The following is a 13,652-nucleotide window of genomic DNA, read 5'->3' as shown; positions in this document are numbered from 1 at the left end:
CGTATCAATTTTCCAGCTGTTATGCTAAGATAAAAATCCATCCATGCAATAGCATATGCCAAAAAAAAAAAAAAAAAAGGATGAAAATGCAGGCAATGTGAAACTGTGGATCTGCAAAAATATAGCCTCCTGAAGCCTTTTTCAGATATGGAACCAAAATCATTGTCGGGTTAGGAATAGTTTTTTCACACTCCTATTTGGACGAATTCTGCATTGTGTGTTCATCCATGACCATTCCGGATAGATTAGGCAAGGCAGGATGTCTACCTTCTGAAGCAATGCAGGACAAATATTTGTTTGCACTTGAGTTTAAAACAGTGAAATATATAGTAATAATAGTTTTGGCAGAGAACGAAATCCTACCAACACAACACAGTTGAAGAGTTATAGTTTTAAGATAACCTACAGTACAGTAATATTTTTGGCCAATGTGGTTCATCTATATGATCCCAAATACTGAACATTAGATTAACAGTGGAAGCATGGTTTATCAGATAAAAATCAATACTTGTATGTGAAGCTGTTTTCGGTAAAATGCAAAAGAAATGATTCTGCTAGCCACTTTAAATATCTAGCTATATTCCCATGATATACAGCCTGCATACACGTAGCATTAGCCAGCTTGCTACAGTGGGTAAAAAAGCAACTTAAAGAAAACTTTTGTGTCAGAGTCACAATATAATATATTTATTTACCAAGAAGTATTCATACTGGGTCATGAAACCTTCAAGAGTTTATTACGAATTTATTACAGATGTTTAACCATGACCCTTCTTTTTTTCCTCAGACTTTGGAATGTCCAATTTCTCCCTTTTGAGTATTTCTGACAGTGAATGACTAAAAGAAGACTTCTACGATTCTACACAGAGATAGACAACATATAATCAGCAAAATTGTACTGGCACATTTTTGCACTGGCAATTTTTCAAAGGTATCCGTCCATTACACCCATCTTTTCTTCTGGCAATGTCAATCACTTGAAATCATCTCTGGTCAGGGCATGTAAAGAATCCATTCTCAGCAGGCTAAACAGAAGATAATATGAAACTATAATATAACACCTCCAGCCCTTTTCACCCTAATTGAAACTGAAAACAGCACACAGCTTGTGATCCACAAATAAACCTAACAAACACACAAAAAAAACTCAAGTGTACATGTTTTGACAATACAAATACATATGCGCACTCTTCACATCCAAATATGCCAATTTGATACATTCTAGTGGCTGGAAAAAAAGAACAGTGTTCAAAATCTCTGTGGCCAACTACTACAAAATTGCCTTGGGCTTATAGTGACACTGATATTTTATTTGCTTGCTAGTTACTGTAAAAGGAAAAGTGACAATGTGCCCGTAGCCAATCATAGCAGCCTCTGAGAAAGTACAATGCCTCTGGCTGGGAGCCAGGGTCACAACGCCACTCCATTCAAGTGCATAAATAACCGAGCCCAAGGAAAAGAGCCAAATAAATCAAACCTTCAAACATTTGTTACCCTCCAGGGCATTTTGGCAGGTGACTGGCTCTTCGGCCTCTCTCTCCCACATCTGATTGACTGATTGGCGCATTCAGAACCGGGCCTCTTACAGGCCTCGAAGGAAGCATCACTTCTTTGGAAAGGAATGTTTTTTCCTTTTACTATTGGGGAATTTGGGGGATACCCTATGGATACGCTCCTACAATTTTACAACTAACTCTTCATCTTTATCTTTATAAGCGGCAATGCCTTTACAACCACCATCCTGGCAAAGGTAAGCATGTGGCATTCCATGTGCTCTTCCGTAATCAATACGCTGATATTTTTCTTGGTCTGGTGTCCATCACTTTCTACACAATGTTTGCAACAGCTGCAGTGTTAGCAGCAAAGAAAGGCAGCACTGCATGCGCTTGGAGTGGCTCCATTTGCTTTGTGACTCTTGCAAAGGTTTTCCACAAGACTAGATTTGTTACACCAAGGTCATTTTTGCTTCAATCACGTGTACATTGTGAAACAAGTAGCCATTTCTCGATTGCTTTATATATACATATGCAAGACCACCATTTTAAAAAAGGTCCTTAACAAATTGTGCTGTTGGAGTTCCAGCTCCCCGCATTGCTTTTCTACATTCTAACAGTTAACACGCCAGAATGGTGGTACTTGGCCTATTTTCTAAGCCAGCCCTTTCTGCTCTCCCAGCTAGGTCTCTCTTGTTCATTTGAATTACCAATATTTCCCACACTGTCTTGCAAATGTTTCTGTAGTGTATTCATGTTTGAAAGTAGACCTCATCCTGAGCTTTTCTATCGCTACTTGCACATTTTTGCTCAGGCAGAACACATCCGTTCCTTTGGAGATTTGCTTTCGTCTGACAGCGTTCTGATCATTTAAATGGTTTGACAGTTTATACGTATAAGCATTTTATGTGAGAGTAACATCCAAAGCTTTGATAGTATCGTCCCAAGCTTTGAAGAACAAGTGCGATAATGGCCAGATGAAAACATAATTCACAAATTCTGCACATTTTCATCAGCAATCACAATCTGGTTAAATGATGTGCATCATAGTCCAAAAGTCCTTGTTGCAAACGCGGAGAACAAACACATCAAGCGACACTTTAAGTTTCGATAGAACTTCGGATATTTCCAGCTCTGCCGGCTTAGCTCCCCCACACTTTTCACCAACATCAGTTAATCAGCATTTCTGCTGCGCATTTTCAAATCACCTCACCCGCTTTGCAAAATCTGAGTGGCACCACTGCCCCCTCAAGGATTGAGCTCTTTAAAAAAAATTCTGCAAGGACAATATTCAAAAGGCTTGTTCACCAGTATTTTAGCTGCTTATTAAAATATCTGGCTTCTCCGCTGACAGAGAAGGGAACAAGAGATGCATCTACGGTGAAATCGCAACACTAGCATCTTAGAGCGAATGCATCAGTGTGAATTATGTAAATATGGTAAATGGTAAATATTTCTATAGCGCCTTTATGCAAAGCGCTGTACAATTGATGCTTCTCATTCACCCATTCGTAGACGCACTCACACATAAACTGCCTTGCAAGGCACCAACCAGCTTGTCAGGAGTATTTAGGGGTTAGGTGTCTTGCTCAGGGACACTTTGACACACCCAATATAGACTGCAGGATGCGTCTGTGTGGTGCTCTGGAGTAGATACGAGTACACGTCACTGACGACTGGAGGACAGCACAGCGGCCTCTACACAAGCAGTGTTGACGAGCTCTTCTTGCACTTGCGGTGGAGAAATGAGCCTCAACAAAACTCGAGTCAGTATTGTATGATAAACAGTTATGCATTCATCTTGAGATATCTGCAAGCGCAAACACAAGAATTTACCTAACACAAGGTGGAACATGACAATTCATGTCTTATTCCTCTGGGCTACTAAGCAGCCAAAATTTCATGACCAAAGAAATGTTTTTGTAGGCCAGGTATATCAGTATACACTCAGTGAGCACTCATGAGTGAGTTATTATTTTTTAACTTATCGGTCTTCTACTGCTGTAGCCTATCCACTTAAGAGTTATGATGCGTTATGTGTTCAGAGGTGCTCTTCTGCATACCACTGCTGTAATGTGTGGTTATTTCCGTTACTGTCACCTTCCTGTCAGCTTTTACCAGTCTGACCATTCTCCTCTGATGTCTCTTATTAACAATGTATTAAGAACGGAACTGCTGCTCACTGGATGTTTTTACATTACAAACTCAGGGATATGATCGGCCCAGCAAAAAAAAAAAAAAGACAGACTCTTTGTTGTACTAACTCCAAAATGTGAAGTAAAAAAAAAAAAAAAACAGAGCACTTAACATTATAGTGGTCTGATTCAAACAAAATATATCTGTGTAAACAGTGTCACACATATTGTCATTTTTCATTACCACACTGTTCCTACATTGTTACAATGTTAACCCTAACGTAACCCTAATTAATGGAATGTTTATGTAGTCGTCAAACAATGAGTAACTTCAATACATGTTACACTGTACTTAAATAATTCCACATTAACAGAGCACTAAATAATAATATATCAGCAGAGTACCAGAGGGAAATTGGTTACATTCCAATATTTATAATGGCAAATATAGCGGATATATAAATATATAATACATATATAGAATCCTCGTCTGCAGAAATAGCGCTTTTACATTCGCTTCCAGGAACATAATCTTCGTAACAGAATTAAATATGGGTTAATAGAAATGTACGCGTGTTGGCCAGAGTGGCAAGTCTGTGCTGACAAAAAATACATCGAGTGTAGGTAAAAAAATATATATATAAAAAAATGTTTAAAAATTTTTAAAAAATTGAGCAATGCAACTGAGATTAAAGGGAGTCATTTGTCCAGATTCAAGGAGTTCATAAAATAAGAGACCAGTTTTAGCTGAAAAAGTGAAAATCTAAGTAGAGGAAGCCAAAACAAGAAAAATAAGGAATGGAAAATAAGGATTTCCATCTTAAGACAGAAGAATCGCTTCCCTGCAAACTTCAGTGTCATTGATTTGTAAGGGCATTATATTACTAATAATTTAAAACAGTATTTCATAAGTTTGCCATCATAAGTAATTCCACCAGCCATCTGTTAGCCCTGGAACAGTGTGCAACTAACTTGCAAAGTTAATCACCTTGTCTAATTAGCTATGCTGTTACTCACACCACTCTTCATCCTTGCCAAGGTTCTGTGTTACTAGCTCGGTATTAGCAAGATGGGCCCATCCTCAAAAATAAGGACCTGGCTGTCCAACAATACAAATGTTTATTCTGACTGAACCTGGCTTGCGGCTTAAAAAATTACACTCCAAACTTGAAACTTTTTTCCAGTCCCCATTCTTACCTTTGTAACATACAACATTTTCCCTGCTAACCCAACATCCATTCACTCAAGTCACTGAAGGACTTGGTATCAGGTGAAGTATCACCCCCCCCCCCACACTTCCCTTTGTAATATGCGAAAATGGATGAAAGGCACTATACAAACGCAATTAATAAAGAGTACAAGGGCATCCAGGGTAAAATCAAAGCAGGCAAACCTGCATTACTCAGCCACCAAACTATCTGACGGATGTGCTGTATACTGTCCATGTTTTTCCCCCAGGAATTGAACATTAATTTTGACCCTTTTATTTGACACAGGAACTGTCAAAAAGCATTTCAAAGAGACAATTCCCCAGAAAATATTACATTCATAGATAACTAAGGTGAGAATGGAATATTCATGCTTCATCAGCAGATATCCCCTAAAGTGATACTAAATGGGAAAAAGAAATTGGCACATTCAACAGGAGCTTGACTTTTTATACAAACAGGACATGTAGGCTTCTATTGTAAAACATACAATTATAATAGATAAAACATTTAAGTAAGTGAAACACAGCATTGATTATCATTCAGCTATTATCTCCTTGGTGGCATGTTCATTTTTGGTCAATTTGTTGTACTGTCCATATTAAAATACTTACCATGAATGCACATAACAGAAACACAGGAAAACAAAGCTGCAACACATACATTACACAGACTTTGGAAGATAAGTCAAAGTAAATAAAAAATGGAAATTTTGAATTCAGTTATAATAGTAGTGTGTCAGGCGACTGATGAGACGAAGAAATGTAGGTTGCATGACAGTTCTACTGTACACGTGTCAGAAGAGCCCAAGTCATATACATAATTACCAAAACTAAAATAATCGACGAAGGTTGCATCAGGGAGCAGCGCAACTCAATTTTCCAATGTAATCTACAATGCAATTACTACAACGGTTTGGAAGAATGCCTTCATAATTCCTGATTAGAGGGTGAAAATGCTCACCTAAAGGCACTATTTTCGCAGCATCAATCCAGACTTAAATAAGAACAGGTCTGTGTCACAGCAGCTGAATAAAACTATGAAGATAAAATCTTTGAAACTTTTCAAGGATGCAAAGATATAAAAAATGAGCAGGTTTCCTGACCTTATCTCGAGTTCTCACCGATGTACTCTAACTGATATTCTCATCGTCTTCAGGCCATTATGTTATGTACCATATCAATACACGTCTTGGCCATTTACACTTCTGTGGAACAAATAGTCCTATGCACGCTTTAACACGACTGTCGCCATAGTACTATTTTTAACCACGGAGGAGATCCGTATCATATTCGATACCATCTCTCGAGGAGATAATCCTGAACTTCAAAAGAGGTGGAACAACAACGGAAAATCCTATTTATGGAAAAACGCTATTTCCGTGAACACACTCAAAGTTTTCTGCCTAGCCCGCAAGAGTGCCTCCAAGTTTCACTTTCCCCACATGTAGCGTAGCCTAGCGCTTCTCCTTCTGGCGGAAGGTTCCGGGCTCCTTGTTTTTGCTGCAGCAGTATCTCACCTGAGGAGCGGAGGGGGGGGGGGGGGGGGAAGAGAAAAGAGAAAGGCACATTCACCTGCGACGGTATGAGACTCCTCGCCATCTGGACAGATCCGATTACCGCGCGGGCCCCGGTCCCCCGCCGCCTCCCACACCGGGGCCCGTTTACCGCTTGTACCCGCGGTGGGAAATAAACAGTGATGTATGACTGGCAGCCCATGCCAAGCCTGGGGGGGCGGGCGAAGGGGGGGGGACAGACCCCCCGTTCAGCTCCGCTTTAATTCCTTTTTGCCCGCGGCCCCCTGTGGAGGGGCCCCGATGCTAATTAGCATACCTTAATGAGCGCGAGAGTGCGCGTACACCTGCCCAGGAATGATGAGGGATTTCAGCTCTCATTAAGCGCCCCGCCGTCGAATATCTTAATTGACACTCTGGCAGCTGAGCTCATCAAATACGTTCAAAAGAGACATCTCGAGTGGGGAAGGGAGATGGCAGCCCATATAAGCTTTGACACGAACGTGGCCAAAAAGCCCCCTAGATTTGCTGACTCGCTGACGAAAATCATGATCGCCCGTCCCCAAAGAAAAAGCAGACATTTTATGAAAGTTCAGGGACGGTTGTTGACGCCTCGTACAAAGCCGGGACTCGAAAGCGGAGTAAACAACAATCCGAGAATCGTCAAGTTTTTGAACGCAATTCCCTTTAAGAAATGGGCTTACCCGAGCGGAAAGTTGATGTGGGGCGACAGGTACATTGATGCTCGTGTTGAAGTAGAAGTGTGCAGGCCTTTGCTTTATGTGCCTGAGGGGAAAATGCCAATACCAATTGAGTACAGAAAAGGTAGAGTAGAGGTCTCTCATTATTGCACTGCCAACTAAGGCATTCTTGCACCATGTGTCAAAGTCGCAGATGATTACTGCCTGTTTTGAAAAAGTGGCACTGTCAATTAATTTTTGGAGAACTCCCCAATGACACATCTTACAGCTCCAACTCTGCTGACTACATGGGCTGGAGCTAATCGGCAAAGAGGGTGGACTGATGGCCCTTCCGCTGTCAAGGAACCGCATTTGATGTTACTTTCCAGTAACCTGGCTTGGCTCCCAGAACCCACTGGACCTGCCAGCACTCACATCTGTTTTATATATTCAACCCTTTTAATCCACTACGCACAGGCACACACACACACACACACACACACACACACATACTCACACTCACACACACACACACAGATACACACACACACATACACACACACACACACACACACACACACATACTCACACTCACACACAGATACACACACACACACATACTCACACTCACACACAGATACACACACACACACACACACACACACACACACACACGCGCACGCACACACGCACTTACTCACACAGGCACACACACAGGCACACACACGCACACACTCACACAGACACACACACAGGCACACACATACAGACTCACACACAGATACATACACATACACACACAGGCACACACAGGCGCACACACACAGGCACACACATACAGACACACACTGATATACATACACATACACACACACACACACACACACACAGGAACACACTCACACAGACACACACACAGGCACAGGCACACACAGATACATACACATACACACACACACACACACACACACACACACACAGGCACATACACAGGCACACACACACACACACACACACACAGGCACATACACAGGCACACACACAGATGCAGACACGCACACAGACGCACACGCACACGCACACGCACATAGACACAGACACAGACACACAGGTGCACAGGTGCACAGGTGCACACGCACACATGCACACAAGCACACAAGCACACACACGGGTGCACATGCAGGTGCACACGCAGGCACACGCAGGCACACGCCACGCACACAAGCGCGCACACACAGGCAGACACGTTATGTGTCTGTGCATACACACACAATGCACTGTAGGTACATAACGAAAATCATTCAAGTGAGGCAGAATATTTATTCTGATAAGAAGTGGGCATCGCATGCGGTGGGGGAGTATGTGCTGGTGGTCAAGCATAACAGAGGGCCCTTGAGTGTTGATCTATGTTCAGGCAGCCTGTAGAGTAGTGGCTAAGCTACATGACTGGGACCCGGTGTCGCCACCATAAGATCCGCACAGCTGTCGGGGCCTTGAGTGCATTGCTCCTCAGGCACTGCACTGTGGCTGCCCACTGTTCCTAAGTAACTAGGGTGGGTCAAATGTAAGGACAAATTACCCCACAGGGTTTAATAAAGTATCTTCTTCGTCTGCATTCCAAGTTATGTCTAAAAGGGGAAATTTAAAAACAAAATTGATTGGAGGTCGCAACCAATTTAAACTTGAGCTTTCTGCAAAAGTCAATATTATTGTTTTTATAAGTTTCATTTGCAAATACATGTCTAAATGATTTTCTAATGACCTTTAATGAACCAACCACAGACAAAATGAATACCCCTTTTAATTGCTGAATACTTGGTCCATGGATTTGAACACTTTCAGTTCAACAGAAAAATCTTTCATTGCAAAATTCAAGCAGGAGAGAAACTGCCACAGGACTTCTTAAGACACAAAGATCTACACCATTGAGGTCAAGAAACTGAAGAGGTGACCAGAAAATTAACTGCTTGTGTAAAGAAGTACTGAGCATTTAAAGGAAAAAATCATTTCTGACCCGACACCAGAAATAACAAAAAAACAAAAAAACAAAAAACAAAAAACTAAACTAAAACAAAAACAATGACCTATCCCCGTCTGGTCACAAAGGTTAATGCGGCTGCACTGCCCTTTAGTACAGGGCACGCTGGTAACTCACGGCGAGTAAACAACCATTTTATTTGCCTCAGAGATAACAGCAAAACTATTTTATAGGCTTGTTCCCATTGGCTATTTTTCCTGTATGCCTGCCTGTTGTTTATATGGCTTAAATGGAAGATACCACTTAGCATACAGAAATACAATTAATTAGATCTCATCATTCTGTGCGTCATTTGAAATGGAGGAACACCAGACGGCTGCAACATCAGTTATATACAAACAGTTATCGTACAAACAATCTGATTCCAAGAAGACAAAAACAAAAATTCAAAGGTTAGTTGGGTGGAAAGCGGAGTTACATTCAGTTTAAACTGTCAGTAAAGGCAAGTGACATCCAAATGTGCACGTTCCTCATGTTTAATTTGCCCACGGACAGTTACACACCTTGAAGTAATAGGGAAAAAAAGGTAAATGTCTGTCAGGGTGTGACACAGTCAGAAAGAGATGGGACGCTAAACCCTGAACCAGGCAATTCACAACAACAGAAACTGCTTCTCTGTCACGCTTGGGTGTGTTTGTTTATGGCATCTTTCTCCCCCTGTCCCTCTGTAGACCTACAGCACATATTTGCAGCCGGAAAAACTACTAGGGGGAAATCGCTTTCCTTCCGCTGAATTCTCAGTGGCACGGCTGACCTGCCCCTTCACAATTATTATAAAGCTCTTCTTCCACCTGTAATACTTTCCGACGGTTCCTCTGAGGGGGAGATAAGACACTGAAAGAAAAGTTGCACTGGGTGGCTGAGGATTTCATACCTCCTGCATTTACCACCTGACTTCGCTCTCTGAAGCTGTGAATTAAATGGTGTTCAGCAAACTGTGAGGTAATCGCACGAGTTTCTGTTTGCAATAGGCCAGACAGGTGCCTGCACCAGGAGAGGCAAGAAAATAAAGAAACGCTAGAAAAGGCACTGGAAGGTATATTGTGGATTGAAAAGCAAGCGTCAGAGTGGCGCGTCGGGGTAAGGCAATGGTACGGAGCATGACAAATTCCATGCATCCTGGCGACTTCATTAATGATGACTTCAGAACACTAACTGACATGTACTGGTCTGAGAAACAACACATGCTAATGTAAACTCGGCATGTTCTCAACCGTGCAACTTGATGATGAATTTTAAAAAAATACTTCCAGATCAGCTTTGTGTGTAAAGTAAAGTCTTTGTGTGTGTGTGTGTGTGTGTGTGTGTGTGTGTGCATAAAGTCTAATTCCTTCCGTTTTCATAAAAACGAGATGAGATCCATTTCAGCATGCAGTGATATTGTAATGATGCTCTCCTGAAAACATTGTGGTGGGGAAGCTGCTAAACAGAGACTACCAGCCGACAGGTTTATACAGTTCAGCCAACAGTGAATAGGTGTTCGGACCATCGTGAGCTAACACTGTCTTCCAATTACAGGGAAGTTTGTGAAGTTATTTGCCGTTCTCTCTATAAATATTGGTCCAATTAAAAAATGTGTTTTAGTGTATGGGATAGTCAATAAGCAACCGTAATCATAAACAACATTATTGAGGAGAAAAACAACCATTTTACAGACATTAACTTCTGGTGGAAGCAGCCGCCAAGTTTACGTTACCTCTGTCACAGCCTCCTCTTCTATGTCATGAGATCAGAACCAAATCAAGTATTCATGGGACATTCTAGAACACTGCCTGACACAGCGGAAAAAACTGAGCAATCACTGAGTGCTCGTATAAAAAAAAAGTATAGAGGAAAGAGGTACCTTCAAACTCCAAAGACCAGGGAAAACCACACGGTGCTCATTGAACAAAAGGGCAGAATTAAAATGTGCAAGAAGCATTACACTGGGTATGCCCAGTGAAAGCCCTCTCGTTGAAGGAAGGAAAGCTTTTATTCAATTCATACTGATGAGACACTTTAAAACCTCCAACTTGTCTTGGCCACAACAGCCTTCATCAGGTTGTTTTTGTGATGTGCCACTCTTTCTTTGACGGTTGCAAATAGTGTTTTCCACTAGATTCTGTCCTGGCTACATGTGGTGGCCCTACACAGACTTATTTTCTGTTTTGTTATTTACCTGTATAGATCTTCAAGCACGTGCAATAATGACTAGACTAGCACGCAACATAAAGCTCGGGTCCTTGATGAGAAAGTCCAGAAGGTCCCACTGCACCAGAAAGTCTAATTTTCCTTTATTGAAAATCCATCTTTTCCTCTTACTGTTCAAATGAAAAATAAATGTAAATGTAGGGAGAGAGGCTTCTATTAAGCTGCAGCCTCTTGTTTTTACTTTTGCTTTATGTGGGTATACCCTAATCCATCATGCACCATTTGTAATTTAATGAGGAAGGCACAGTGCTAGATTAAACTTCTTGTTGATCACATTCTGCATGTTGCACTAGAATGAGCAACCCGAATGCATAATTAAAACAGCTATTGGATGATGCTGCATATTTTGACGTGGCAACATTTCACTGGTGCGGTACATAAAAATTAAACTTTTCAAGTGTTCCAGTTGAAGCAGCAGTTCCAATTTCTGCATTTAGTTTCCTCATTTCCCCTTATATATCTATTCTGGTGACTGAGCATACAAACGTTGAAATGGCATAGGGATTTAAGTGTCAATCAAAGTTTGCAATGCCAAAGGCACATGGATAAGTGCATTGAAACTTTCTTTTCAGAAAACAAACACAAACCATATTATTGTTCTTTAGCGAAGACCTAATTTCTTCCCCCCAAAAAAACATAAATGCATAAAAAAGAAATTGCCTGCTGTAATTAATTCACAAGCATAATGAAATCCTAAGAACTAGCCAGAAGCTGTAATAAACAAAATGACTATGTAACTGTACTAAAATTACAGTACCAGTGGCACATCAAATGTGTTTCCCCTTGGGGGCATGTATGTTGCAACATATCTGGCATAATCACCCGACGCAATCCTGATACGACCCAGATATTATTATCACCCGACACAATCTTGATACGACCCTGATATTATCACCTGACACAATCCTGATATTATCACCCGACACAATCTTGATACGACCCGGATATTATCACCTGACACAATCCTGATATTATCACCCGACACAATCCTGATACGACCCTGATATTATTATCACCCGACACAATCCTGACACGACTCTGATATTATTATCACCCAACACAATCCTGATACGACCCTGATATTATTGCCACTCGCTATTTAGGGAGAGCAGAAAAAAAAAAGTCACTTCCTACGAAGTCCACGCTGAGGGCTACACTGTTTCTCAACCGTTTCTTAAATCTGCAGTTCACCAAGTAGGTGATATGATGTGATGTACCCTCCAATTCAATAACTCACACAGAGCGCAGAGTTTCAATACTGGAAGACGGCGCTGAAAAACGAACGCTGGGAGAACACTGCGGCACAGAGACGCGCTCTTTTGTTTTCGGTGACATCTTCATACCATTTCATTATGCAACATCAGTGCGCTCCTCCAGCTGACAAGCCAGACAGCCCTTTTTGCCCCCTCAGATTAATTGCAGCCATTTCAGAGCCTGAATGTAATTAAATGTGTTTGGAAGGATCACGACCTGTGCAGAACAATTAGGCCCATTCACTGGAAGCTTAATGTGAAATGTGTCAGAAGCTGTGAAAAACATGTCTAACAGCCAAGTGGACAAATCCGGGGCGAAGCTGGCCAGCATCGTCGACACATGGCATCAACTTTATTCCCAGCTCGTTGAAATTTTTTTAAATTATTTTTTTAAGTGCTGTTGAATTTAATTAGACAGACCGTGGCAGATGGGAGAATGCCCCTTCTATCTGCATACGCTTCCAAGCAATTTATTAATTCTAAGGTTTCATCACCAATACAGGCCACTTCCTTGCGGAATACAAAGAAAGACTTAATGAATAATCATTGCATAAAAGACAGTTTTTTTCCATACAAAACACCTCCAAATCGAACTGGGAAATGCGTCCGATACCAATATTTGACAAGAACTTAAATTTACCCACTTACTGTACCTACTTTGCAAGAGCAGCATATGACTGCACAGTCAATTTGGTCTGCATATTAATACAAAAATGATGAAAACTGGGCCATAGCGCCACACGCCTGTGACCTGGTCAACCCCATCGGGACCCCAGCTCTTTCCCCGTGTTAGCTCTCAGGCTCCGGCCCTGCATCTAACGGCGGTCTGGCTGCATCTGTATTCTGATTTAACCTCAGCGTTCTCATCAGCGCGGTGGGAACGGCCCCCGGACGGAAGCGCTCTGGGTAAACGCTGCCGGGACACCAGCTGACGACCTGACGAACAGCCGAGGCGCTCTCACGCGGCCCCCGAGGGCCCTGCGCCCAGAGACCGGCGGGTTCGCAAACCCGCGTGGCCCAACGACTCGGCTGAATGCTGATAAAAGCCACCACTGCTGCCGGCCGTTACGCGATCTGCCACGGCTGCAGCCAGAAGATTCTTCTGTTAATGCGTACTCGCTCTCCCTTTAGTCTCCTGCTCT

At 42.0% G+C, this 13,652-nt stretch overlaps 1 protein-coding gene across 5 annotated transcripts in view; it reads right to left on the bottom strand.

Moving 5' to 3' along the window:
* The window catches only part of si:dkey-12j5.1 (uncharacterized), a 157,523-nt gene that overhangs the window by 72,783 nt on the left and 71,088 nt on the right, over window positions 1-13,652 (bottom strand). The window contains exon 9 of one of the 5 annotated variants that reach the window (XM_061245226.1): window positions 5,372-6,355. The exons of the other annotated variants lie outside the window; for them this stretch is intronic. Coding sequence (XP_061101210.1) covers window positions 6,293-6,355 — 63 coding nt within the window. The 3' untranslated portion in view covers window positions 5,372-6,292. Of the gene's footprint in view, window positions 1-5,371; window positions 6,356-13,652 lie in introns of those variants that run through there. 5 annotated transcript variants of the gene reach the window in all.

This window comes from Conger conger, chromosome 1 (assembly GCF_963514075.1).
Source record: "Conger conger chromosome 1, fConCon1.1, whole genome shotgun sequence".
Classification (NCBI taxonomy): domain Eukaryota; kingdom Metazoa; phylum Chordata; class Actinopteri; order Anguilliformes; family Congridae; genus Conger; species Conger conger.
Note: the sequence above shows the minus strand (reverse complement) of the source record. Positions and strands in the feature narration are given on the sequence as shown.